Raw genomic sequence first — 12,644 nt, forward strand, 5'->3', positions numbered from 1 at the left:
TGTATGACGTTTCTCAGTGGTAAATGTTTGTTTTTGCCACGGCAACATTATCGTATTACGACTTTTTTTCTTCTTCTCTGAAACAGGCAAAAACTTTCTCATTTGCTATTTATTCATTCACACATATATTCTTTACAGTCAACTCACTTATGGCAGAAGATGGTAAGCAAGTGCAAAATAAATATATATTTAATATATATATATATATATTTCACCTCACTGATTTAAAATACAGTAACATCTAAAAGTATACAGCTCTGAAACATAGTACTACTACAGAATTATAATAATAAACAAATTTAAGTAATTTAAGACATTAACATTTCCTAGATTAAAAAAAGGGTTTGCGTCTGTGACGTTTTCTTTGTTTTTGTCGGATGTATCGTAGCGCGTGAATCTTCAGCGGAAGTGATGCAATACAAGCGGAAGTGGGTATTTAGCGCCAAGTCTTGAGTTGGACAGTATCAGTCATGGATGTAGCTCGCAAAATAAAGACAAAAGTATCCGCTGGCTTCAAGATGCGGGGGCTGATACTACGGCCGTATGTATTTTAATAATGGTTAAACGTTGTGAAAACGTTTTTACTTATGTTGTGACGGTACTAACTTTCTCGCAGCTAAGTGCTAACGTTAACACAGTAACTGCATTATCTGTCACCCATTGACTGTATAAACTGGAGTTGGTCGATACTTTGTGATTCATTTTATACAATTTGAAACAGGAAATAAGATGTAATTACGTGTTTGTCTATGTAATATGTGGTTCGTGATGTATAACTTAGTTGCTGAACTCTTTTGCTTTCATCACATAAACAACGGACACCTCAACTCCAGTTGATATTTACACTTAAAGTTACAGTACATATCTTTTGTATACTTCCGCTGACAACCCAACACCTTAAGTGGTCCAGCAACAATTGTATCTGTATTGTTATAGTTAAAAAGCAGCAGTATTGTTATTGTTATTATAGTTAAAAAAGCTTTTTTTTGCATCTGTACGAGAAGACACATTAACAACCTATGCATGTCTGTCGTTTTGTGATCCAGTGAAGCCAGTAAATACTTGGTGGAGGTGCTTGAGTCTGTCAATGCTTCTGAACTTGATGACATTATTGAAAGGGTCCTGGATGCAGTGGAAAAGCAACCATGTAAGTACAGCACAACCAGTCTCTGTAGATCACTGTCTGGGTAGTGTACAATCAGCTGTGTAAAGCATTTGTATTTCTCTTAAGTGTGTTTGCAGGTTCTGACCCTAGTTTGTGTTTCCCTGCAGTGTCCTCTAGCATGATAGAGCTGACTGTGGTGGAAAGTGCTGTGCAGGATTGCACGCAGTCTTGTGATGAAACCATGTTAGTGTTTTTTTTGTTATTATTATTCCAATATGTTGTGTTTTAATTGTACTCTGAATACCTAAAATTAAACACTGATTTCTTTTAAATCATTACTTTTCTGCCAATGCACCAGTGTTAGCTTTACAGTTATATTGAATATTTTACTAATAACAGTTGTTTAAATATCTTCCAGAGATAATGTTTTCAACATCATTGGAGCCTTTGATGTGCCCAGATACATTTACAGTGTTGAACGGAAGAAATTTGTTCCGTAAGTATCAGTATAGTGACAGTTGTCATGGCAACTGAAAATCATTCCTCTCTAGGATCGGTGAGAATGGGTATTCAAATGCCACTCAGCACAATATTCCATTTGCTAAGTCAAATTTATTGCTGGCAAACAAGGGCCGTCCCTTAATGACTAAAGACTAACAGTTTAATCCCCTTCTTATAGCATTTTGAGGCAGTGGACATTAGGATTTTGACCAAACAACAGGATGCACATTATCACTCTCAAGATGTAATTTCAGCACTAGTGATTAGCCGGTGATTTAACTTTTCTTATCATACATCATTCTGCTCACATCCTGTGTATGTCACATGCTTATCGTCCTTAATCTCATCTCTTTGTTACAATATACAATGTAGCACTCACACAAAGGAAGCGGTTTCAATCCCCCATCCAGGCTAAACTTCTTTACAATTAACTGTCTTACTTACCATTAACTTACAACATAAACAAGGAATTGCAATTCTGAACACATCTCCTCAATAGTTAGGAATCAATTCTCAGCAAAGACAAGATCATATTGACACATGGTCATAGATCAAAAGTCATGTTTGATCACAGGAATTTCCCTCATACACTTTTTTTCTCCTTTGTGTCAAAATGAACCCGAAATATTTTCAAAAAGGATTGCTTTGGTGTCACAGAAATCTTACCTTTTGAGGCTGGTGTTGTACCTAAATAAATACTTACATGTACTGCTTGCAAAGTTTTAAAATTAGTTTTTGCGCTTTCTTCAGTATTAGTATGACGAGCCATTCAGCACCCAGCCTGTGTGGTTTGGCAAAAGACAAAGCTGAACTCTTCAGAGAGCGCTACACCATCTTACAACAGGTCAGTAACTCTGTTCATTATAGTAAAACTAACCCACTCATTTGCAGTATCTAGTCTGGGAGGCTTGCATGTTGTATTCATACAGACATATCTTATTTAGCGCACGCATCGCCATGAGCTCTTCACTCCACCTGCAATAGGAACTGCTGTTGAAGAGGGTCAAAACAAATTTCAGGTAACAAATCTTAAACGTCATTAAGGACCACCTTCATTACTACACAGCTGCTTTTATAGTTGGAGATCAACTATAAGGTTGTTATTGTCTATCTCTTTTAGCTCAAGACAATTGAAGCCCTGCTGGGTAGCACAGCTAAACTGGGAGAGGTGATTGTACTGGGGATGGTGACACAACTGAAAGAGGTTAGTTGTAGTGATAAACAGTTTTTTCACAAAAATGTATATTTCAAAATCGTTTCTGAATCATTTATTCATTTTCTTAAGGGTAAATATTACCTGGAGGACCTGACTGGAACAGTACAGCTGGACATGTCCAAAGCAATATCCTTTCATAGCTTTGTTGGAGCTGCTCAACAAAACGACTTAATATTGTACAATATCTTGTTGCTTATAAATATTGGCATTCCTTTACTGAGTTTTCACCAGTTTCATAATGGCCTGTACACAGAATCCTGCTTTGTACTAGCAGAGGGTAAGAAAACCATACCTCTTATCTCTGATGATTTAGCCCTGTACATGCTTAAGTGGTGATTTTTACTACTTTCTTTAACAGTCATACGTATCACTTACTTTAAATATTTGCCCTGGGAAATGTAAACAAAGGCAGCATGCAGTTAACTGCTTCGCCAGCAGTTTCAGGAATTAAAAATAACTATATAGAAATAATCAAACTTGTCGCTGATGGTCTGGTTTGCTTTCGTAGGTCATATAGAGTAATCAGAATACATTTCAGCCTGTTTCATAACCAGTGAAAAACTCCTCACAGGAGCTTTAAGAATAAAACAAAAATGTTTTTATTACAATCCCCCACGAGAATGTAAGTTTTGTCCTTTTTTCACAGGTTGGTACGAGGACTCGGTTTTCCATGTCAATGGCTTTGGGTTTCCACCAACAGAGCCGTCATCAGGCACAAGGTTAGTGGACTGAAGGAAAAGTGTTGGGATAAACTGTCGTTGATTGACAGACAGTGAGGTGTCAGTGTTGCAATACACTGTAAGCAACCTGACATTAATTGTTGGGGTACTTCTGTAGCTTTTGACATGTTAAAGAAACAGAAAAGGTCATTGCCATATATTCCTTAGTAAAGTTATTAAGTCAGATATCTTTGCCATTATAGCCCTGTGATTGACTGGCCATCAGTCCAGGGTGTACCCCAACTCTTGGCCAATGACGACTGGGATAGGCTCCAGCCCCCCTGCGAGCCTGAACAGGATAAGCGGTATAGATAATGGATGGATGGATCTTTGCCATTATGAACTACAGAGACACAGACTTGCAAACATGATCAACGTTTCTCCAATTACAATATAATATGTATTCATTTAAGAATATATTGTATTTAGTTTAGCATTAAGTTACCTTTTATAGGACACAGCATGAAGGACAGTTTCATATGAAAGAGTAAGTGGTTCCACGGGCACAGCTATAATTTCAATAATCCTCAGTATCGTGCACTATAATATGAACTCCATTGATACTTTTCCTGCACCCTAACATTTTGATCCTTGCTTTTTCGCCAGGGCATACTACGGCGATCTGAACTTCTTTGGCGGTCCGTCCACCACCTCGGTGAAGGCCTCAGCCAAGCTGAAGCAGCTGGAGGAGGAGAATGAGGATGCCATGTTTGTTATTGTTTCTGATGTGTGGCTGGACAACGTTGAAGTGATGGAAAAGATCAACTTAATGTTCTCAGGTCCAGTAAAGCGTTATAGTCTTGGAATTCACAAGGCGAGAATATTCAGTTTATGAGACAAATATAAGATTCAGCTCACCTTGTTTTTATTTTTTTTGCAGGCTATGCTTCAATGCCTCCGACATGTTTCATTTTTTGTGGTAACTTCTCTTCCGCACCCTATGGAAAAACTCAAATCAAATCACTCAAAGGTGAGCCCTCATCACTTTTAACGTACTGATTTTAACATGTAAATAGACCACATTTCAGAAGCTAATTAATGAATCTCTTTTTAGAGTCTTTGAAGGCTCTTGCTGATGCCATATGTGCATACCCCAGCATTCACAGCAGGTAAGATCAAACACAGTTGTGACACTAGTCTTTTCTGCTTTTTTCTATGTAACAATTCAAGTTTCAAGTATTTTATTCTAACATGTCCACCCCACACCTGCAGCAGTCGCTTTGTGTTTGTTCCTGGCCCTGAAGACCCTGGTCCAGGCACCATCCTGCCACGGTAAGCCTTCAGAGACATCTTCTATTAAACAGCATTATGTGTGTTATATTAAGCTGTTTAGAAAGACGTGAATGCTTATGTTTCCCCCCAGACCTCCCTTGGCAGACCACATCACAGAGGAGTTCAGACAGAGGGTGCCATTTTCTGTGTTCACTACTAACCCATGCAGGTAAAACATTAGGCTTTTTTTTGTATAAAAATGCTTGTGATGTAGAGTGATCAAGGTGTTCATCATTGTAACCAAGGATTATTTGTAAGCCTAAAGTGCAATGTTTCTCTTGCCAGGATCCAGTACTGCAGCCAGGAGATCGTCATTATCAGGGAAGACCTGGTCAACAAGATGTGCAGGAACTGCGTCAGGTTACCCAATAACAATCTTGACATTCCAAACCATGTGAGTTTGAGCTTCTGTGGACAGAATGTCATACTTATGGGAAACTCCTGTCATTAAAAAGTACTTTTAGTTTCTAATACAATTCTGATAAACTACAAATTGAAATGCCTGTCCTTTCCTCCACCTTTCCCCAGTTTGTAAAGACCATCCTGTCCCAGGGTCACTTGACTCCACTGCCTCTGTTTGTCAGTCCTGTATTCTGGGCATACGACTACGCCCTGCGTGTCTACCCCGTCCCTGATGTCATCGTCTTTGCAGACAAATACGACCCCTTCAGCATCACAAACACAGATTGCCTCTGTGTCAACCCGGTAAGAAACAAACTAAATCAAAGCAAAGGTGTTAAAAATTATCAAAAATAATAAACTGCGTTTAACCAGCTGTTCTTGGAAGATATAGCATAGACTTGACTCAATATGTACTCATGGGGTATATATTAATTTGTATATAATTTATTTCTGCAGGGCTCTTTCCCCAAAAGCGGCTTCACATTTAAAGTGTACTACCCATCCAACAGAACTGTTGAGGACAGGTAAGATATGTTCTTGAGGTTTCACTTTTCTCTCCATGTCATCCACCACAGATAACTACAGTATCACTTATATTAATACTGATCATTTGTGTTCTCATGTATTTACAGCAAACTTCAAGGACTCTAAAGAAAATCATGGATTAAGAATGAGTCATTTTGTACATTTCCTTTGTATGATAGTGTATGCTTAAAATGAATTAGTAATCAAACCACTGTAATGTTTTAATTTGTATGTATCTATATCTATGTTCTGGCCAGGCTAATAAAGGTTTTATTCTGCGTATTGAGCATTCCTGTATCTTTGTGAATGGACGTGTAATAGTTGGCTCAAGTTCCAGGCTTCTAGTTTCAGTTCTATGGTTTTCAATATCTTTTTTTTTTTTTACCAAATTGCAATGAAAGAGTGCAGAACTAGGATTTTTATAATTTATATTTGTAGGGATGCACAATATCATCGGCATGTTATCGGTATCTGCAGATTATGGCTTGATAATGACATATCGGCATCGGCAGATATGTCATCTTTCTGCTGATATATAAAATAAATAAATAAGATAAAACAACACTTTAATCATGCCTAAATGCTTAATTCCCCAAAAAAGCTTGAAGTAATGCTACAACATTAACTGCACGAGTGTGTCTTCCATCAAGCGTGAACAGGGGTGCAAGATATCTGCAGTATGGCAGTTAAAGTTTCCAGAACGGACAGCAAGGTCGCTATTTGCAATGGTTGCTCAGCATCGGTCATGCAAGGAGGTGCCAAATCTCATTAATTCAACACTACAAATTTAATCACCCATCTCAAGAATCTGCCAGTGGGCCACTACAATAAGAGTAGGCATGATATCAATTCCACTACAGGGGAGACTTGGTGGTCTCTTCAATTAGGTGGAAAAAAACATGCCTAATATATCGGTATCAAAATCGGCAAAAAGGGTTAAAATATCGGCATAAATTTCCAATATCGTGCATCCCTACATATTTTCAAATATCGGATAATTACTCCATATTGGATGAAAGCTGTTTAAAAAGTATGAATATTTTCTTTGAACGTAACTGGTGTCGCCTGAGAATATTTTTTGGGGGCACTAAATGGATGACTAGTGGATGGATGGAATAGTGTATGTTTGTCTTATATGAGAGTTGACAACCTGCGAGGTCTTCAAAACCACCTAGAAGAACATAAAAGTGAAAAATCATGGTTCTTTCTTTCATTCTTACCTTATCAAGATGGCGGATTTAAGAAGTCAACAACTTCCGGCCGTGCCCCCAGAATGCTTGTGATGACCTTCCATAAATGGCGTACTACTTTTGAAATTTGCAGAAAACAACAAACCTCTTAAAAGGTAAGTTCAACGACAGAGACAAATCAATTTTAGCAAGGACTGTAGGTTAGCTTCGACACAAATATGGCTGATATATATATATACATATTGTAAAAATTGTTAGACAAACGGTTTGCAACGTTCGCTAACTGCCATAGGAACACCAACCGACGAACAGCTGTTATGCCCTCGATAGCTTGGTGACATGCCTGCCTATTAATGTAGAGTATTTAAACCAATACACCAGTTTATTCCCGCCTGTAACAAATATTCTATGTAAGAACAAAGCTAAGCTAGCAGCTAACGTTGAGTTAGTAACCTTAGTAGTTAAGCTATCAAAGTAGGTCAGCAGTAATTGTGCTGCAAGCTAACGCTATCGGGTCTGAATTTAACGTTCACTACTCTCGCTAGTAAAGTGACGTTGACGAAAAGTTGTAGGGAATGTATGCATCTAACTAACGTTATGTAGTAACTTTTCTGTATCTTAAAATGTTTTGTTTTGTGTCCTATTCTTTTGTTACTTCCTGAAATCAATTTCTTACATCCGGTGTTTTGGTCGTGGGTTGTTTTTCCTCCCTATTTTTAGATGATTGGGGGAAACAAATCAGTTAACAGAATAATCCTATCAGCTTTAACCTAGCTAGATAATTTCTCTTTCTAGCTCAGTGCCCTGAAAGGAGACAAGAGACACTGTCATGGCAGAGAGAGGGGAAGAGATGGAGGAAGGCATGGGAGATGTCCCAGCTGGACAGGATGACAATGACTCAGACGGAGATGAAGATGACGGACTGTTTGCATGGATGGTAAACGATGACATGGATGAGGACGAGGACGATGATGTAGAGGAGGAGGAGGTGGAAGATGAACAGCCTTTGGACACTGAAGCATCCGAGTCGTTTGAGTTGGACTCCCCTGCTGAGCGCAGTGGTCATATAGCAGTAATTGACAGAAACATCATGTATGTGTGGGGTGGATACAAGGTAAGGAGTTTTTTAGGTGTAGGCTGTAAAAGTTTCCATTTTATGATCTCTATGGAACTCCTTTAAATTACATTTATCCTCTCTCTGTACAAGAATGCTCAAAACCACGGATTCTTTGACTTATATCTGCCAAGAAATGAGATATGGACGTACAACATGGAGTCAGGAGTATGGTAATAACTTATATTTCAGTTGTATTTTGATACCAGCACTATTTTGATTTGCTTTCAAACAATGTAGATATATAAGAGTTCAAATGTTCACAGGACAAAGCATGTAACTGGAGGAAACCTGCACACATCCATGTCAGGCAGCTGTGGGGTGTGTGTTGATGGAATCCTCTACCTATTTGGAGGTCATCATGCCAGGGGAAACACAAACAGGGTACAGTTTTTGTGCTAAATCCAGCTTAACACACACTGTGTTTAAAATGAATGCATCATGTTTAAACATAAGACCTTGAGGTGGTGAATCCTGCTGAATTCTTGTATACTGCACTGTGCTTTGCAGATCTACCGGCTGCCCCTGAGAGCCCCCAGTCTCGTTTGGGAGGAAATGAGGGATCTTAAAGGACTGCCTCCATCCTGCAAGGACAAGCTAGGGTGCTGGGTTCAGAAGAACAGGTAAATGAAGACTGTGTTTTAATTCCTGGATTTTGATTTTAAGTTAACATTGGTGTGCTAACTAAATATAGAAATTGCAATGTATAATACAATTGATTTTCACTTGATGTGCTTGGGAAAGTGGTAGAATGGTAATGATGTCAGTCTTTATTAATTTACCCTCCCAGATCCCCAATAGGGAGCTGCAAGATCCCAATTCAAAAAGCTGTTTTTCAATATGATTATGTGGCTAATTAGTCCATGAGCCAGGGGGTTGGTCGTGCCAATTTGGAGGGACAATGTCTCATAGTGATTTTTTTGAAATAATGACAACATAATGAAACTTGGCCTGAAATTATTGTGTCTTAAATGAACTGAAGCTTGTTTCTTGAATGTTCTGTTCTGGCACACTTCAGAACGAATGTTGAGGTGGCAGTAAAGAAAGTCACCAATGTCATCTTGTAAACCATAATTGGGCTGATTAATATACAACAATAGAAGAATAAGAGTAATCACACATTGATATTGTTTCCACAGACTTATATTCTTTGGAGGTTATGGCTACGCTGCACAAGGATGTCATCGAGGGACTTTTGAATATGATGAATCGTCCTCCCTTGTGGTCTGTAAACCAAAATTCTACCATCTGTGATCAGCATCTTTAATTATGTATTATTTTGTTTTAGTTAAAAATAAATATATTTGTCTTTGTTCTTTTGCTGCCGCAGTGGGACAGTCCTGGGCGAGGCTGGAACAACCATATCCATATCCTTGATCTTGAAACATCCACATGGAGCCAGCCAGTCACCACGGTAACCACCTTCACCTTTCATATTGATCACATACACGCACAAAAATGTTTAGACCCAGCATCCTGCTTATACCCAACAAAAGCCTGATCTGCTTTGACCAAACAAACAGCCTCTCCCTTTTCTCCTCCATTGTCCCAAACAACACTGAAAAAAATCTGACATTGTCCATTTCCTTTCTTGTGGTGTGGCCTGATGCAGGGGAACACCCCATCGCCCAGAGCAGCTCATGCCTGTGCCACAGTTGGTAACAGAGGCTATGTGTTTGGGGGACGATACAAGGTAAGGAAAATAAAGCCTCAAGAGGTGGAGGTGTTTATCCTTTTTGTAGTGAATTTCTGACAAGTGGTCGATATTGCTGTTTATTTAAAAGTGTTTTCACAGATTTGGAAATAATCCAAGATAAGAATTCATGTTTTTGTTGTCTGATTCCAACTCCCATGTCTGTGTCCACCGGTCTACAGAACTACAGGCTAAATGACCTGTACTACATTGACCTGGACACATGGGAGTGGCATGAAATGTAAGTGTTTTTTCATTTATAGAAGTCTCACTACAAAATGATTTACAAGGTGATAGTAAAAAAAATCTCTAATATAAATCAAAAGTAATCCATCTTCTTTTTTTCTGTTGGAACATGCCCACCCTTTCTTGCTTTAATATTCCCCTATGACCCTCCTTGCCTGTTTGTAGGAGCGTTCCCCAGACGGGTCCAGTGGGCCGCTCTTGGCATTCCTTCACTCCTGTGTCCCCAGACCACATCTTCTTATTCGGGGGTTTCACCACAGAAAGAGAGACGCTGAGTGAGTCTGATGCTTGTTCTGTAGCGGCATGAAATCTTAGCCACCATAAAATGATCACTTCTCTTAAGTAGACGATTTCTGTTTTTTAGGTGACGCGTGGCTGTACTACGTGAGCAAAAATGAATGGAAGCAATTCAAACACAGTCACACAGAGAGACCAAGGTGATTTGTTTGCATATTTGTAAACATTAAAGGTATAATAAGTAGGATTTTTCCTTGCATTTTGTCAACAACACATTCAAATTGGGCCCCTTCTCCTGGGCTCTTCGTCACCAGAAGCTCACTCTCACTCTCTCGCACGAGAACACACCCACCCCACCGTGCCAACACCAACAGCATCACGTTTACCTTTGTGCCGGTTAGCTTTTTCTACCCAGTTTGAGGCACCTGCTTGTCCAACAGAAAGAAGGCCAACTCTGCATCGCTCTTTCACCATGTTCGCCGGTCTGAATGGGGCCCAGTTGCTCATTTGAACCACTCCCACACTCACCTATATGCTGTGATTGGCTCAGGGAACCACAACAGCTCCCCTCCTGAAAACATCCTGTGCAAAGCAAAACAACAGAATAGATGCAGAGGGAAGGGTCTCACAAGGGTCTGCACACACACTCACCAACACACATAAGTGAGGTCCATAAGTGATGATTTAATATTATATTTGTAAAAGTCTATATTTTATTTTTCAAGGAAAATCCTACTTATTATACCTTTAACGTTTGTGTGCTTGTAGATTAAGTTTAAGCAAAGTGACACTGTGCTGTGCATTTCAGGCTGTGGCACACAGCGTGCTCCGGTCCAGACGGGGAGGTGTTTGTGTTTGGAGGATGTGCCAACAACCTGCTGTCTCATCAAAGAGCTGTAAGTTTCAAGCCCCAATTAGTGTAACACTACTTCTATACATTAAAAGCTTTTCTTCTGACCTCCTTTACCTCCCTGTTTTTAACTTGACAGGCTCACAGCAATGAGTTACTGGTGTTCAACGTACAGCCAAAATCACTAGTGAGGTAAGTGTGTGCATAAGCAATAGTCAACATTATTCATTTATTGTTTTATTTTGTGTTCATATTTTCCTGTCCCCACCCTCCAGGTTCTGCATGGAGGCCGTTCTGCAGCACAGGGATCGTTTGTCTGGTTACTGGGACTGCTTACCTAAACACCTCCTGCACAGCCTCAAACTGAGGATGTCACGTGTCAACACACTGGGCTCCTAGGCATTACTCTAGTGCAGAGGATTACAAAAACAATGTGTATGTATGGACAAGAAACGCCACTTTCAAAGCAGGTAGTCCATTTAGAGCATTAGCTTCATGTGTGTGGACACTTGCATACATTTAAAAAAAATCTCAAAGCAATAGTCAACAGCAGTGAAACTGTTGGAAATGGGTCCTGACTGGCACACTGAGGTTCACAGGCATCTTCAAAGCTGTTTGTTCCTTTTTTTCTATTTGTTATATTATAGCCAGAGCTCTTCAAAGCCTGTTAAACCTTTTAAGTGGAGTAGCATACAGGTGGTGCAAAGCATAAAAGGGAGAGCAGAAGTCCCAAATGACTTTCAGGTTTGTTTTTGTTCCACCTTTCAAGCTAAAATATAAGCAGAAACCCCCTTTTATATTTCTGCTTTTCAAGAAGACTACTGAAAGAGAGGATGCATTTCCTTATGGAAGCTAGTGGGGAAAAATGATAGTGTGGTAAGGGGGCAGGACTTCAGCTTTGTGTGTTTTCCCGGCCTCACTTCTCCACAGGATTATGGTACATCCTGGTGGTCTGCAGTCAACGAGAGTTAATACGCCAGTCACTTGCTAAATTCGTGGTTTTCACTGGTTTTCCTCAAACATTTTGCCAACTTTAAATGTCGAATGTCTTAACACTAAATGCAAAGGTGCTAGGCTGAACAGGTTCGCTTTGTTGGTGCATATTTGTTTTCGTTTTTTTAGTTTGTTGCTTTATTGATTCCTTAAACTATTCGGCACCATCTTGATGACTTGATGCTAGATCTAAGAGGGTTTAAGTACTCACAGACCTAAAACTAGTGCTTTGTGACGTAAGACTATCTACTCTGAAGCCACAAAATGTTGATTTTTACTTTTATTTATATATAGTAATTTATATATTTGTGAGGAAATGTGACTTCTTTGTTCCTGGGGAGGCTTTTAAAGCCTTTTAACTTGTCGTGAGTGGCTCCTGTAGCATTTGTTAATTAAATTAATCAATACCTTACAATGCGAGTGTTTTGGATGTGGAGCCACGTTGCACTGAAATGCCTAATGTCAGTAGGGCTTTGTTTGTATTTGCCTGGTTTGCACAATGTTCCCTTGGTGTTTTTTATCGTAGAATATGATGTGTACTGTTACTTTGTACTCAAAAAATAAACATGTACTACAAGTTG

The 12,644-nt window shown here is 39.3% G+C and overlaps 2 protein-coding genes across 2 annotated transcripts; both read left to right on the forward strand.

The window, feature by feature from the left end:
- Positions 1 to 459: 459 nt before the first annotated feature.
- pole2 (polymerase (DNA directed), epsilon 2) lies at positions 460 to 5,989 on the forward strand. Its single transcript, XM_069662130.1, has 19 exons — positions 460 to 541; positions 1,047 to 1,147; positions 1,273 to 1,348; positions 1,524 to 1,601; positions 2,357 to 2,450; positions 2,551 to 2,625; positions 2,727 to 2,810; positions 2,892 to 2,948; positions 3,051 to 3,099; positions 3,469 to 3,541; positions 4,148 to 4,320; positions 4,422 to 4,511; positions 4,596 to 4,650; positions 4,754 to 4,813; positions 4,905 to 4,982; positions 5,099 to 5,207; positions 5,342 to 5,518; positions 5,672 to 5,739; positions 5,848 to 5,989. The coding sequence occupies exons 1-19, from the start codon at positions 471 to 473 to the stop codon at positions 5,864 to 5,866; spliced, it is 1,587 nt and encodes a 528-aa protein (XP_069518231.1). The 5' UTR covers positions 460 to 470; the 3' UTR covers positions 5,867 to 5,989.
- Positions 5,990 to 7,024: 1,035 nt separating this feature from the next.
- klhdc2 (kelch domain containing 2) lies at positions 7,025 to 12,620 on the forward strand. The gene is made up of 14 exons (XM_069661408.1): positions 7,025 to 7,085; positions 7,726 to 8,044; positions 8,138 to 8,217; positions 8,311 to 8,428; positions 8,555 to 8,667; positions 9,184 to 9,268; positions 9,375 to 9,458; positions 9,657 to 9,737; positions 9,920 to 9,978; positions 10,149 to 10,258; positions 10,348 to 10,420; positions 11,029 to 11,116; positions 11,210 to 11,262; positions 11,346 to 12,620. Exons 2-14 carry the CDS (start codon positions 7,760 to 7,762, stop codon positions 11,467 to 11,469), a joined length of 1,353 nt encoding a protein of 450 aa, XP_069517509.1. The 5' UTR covers positions 7,025 to 7,085; positions 7,726 to 7,759; the 3' UTR covers positions 11,470 to 12,620.
- The last annotated feature ends 24 nt before the right edge of the window (positions 12,621 to 12,644 follow it).

Source organism: Semicossyphus pulcher, unplaced genomic scaffold (assembly GCF_022749685.1).
Source record: "Semicossyphus pulcher isolate SPU_LCO1_2020_fin unplaced genomic scaffold, fSemPul1.0.p SCAF_14, whole genome shotgun sequence".
Classification (NCBI taxonomy): Eukaryota; Metazoa; Chordata; class Actinopteri; order Labriformes; family Labridae; genus Semicossyphus; species Semicossyphus pulcher.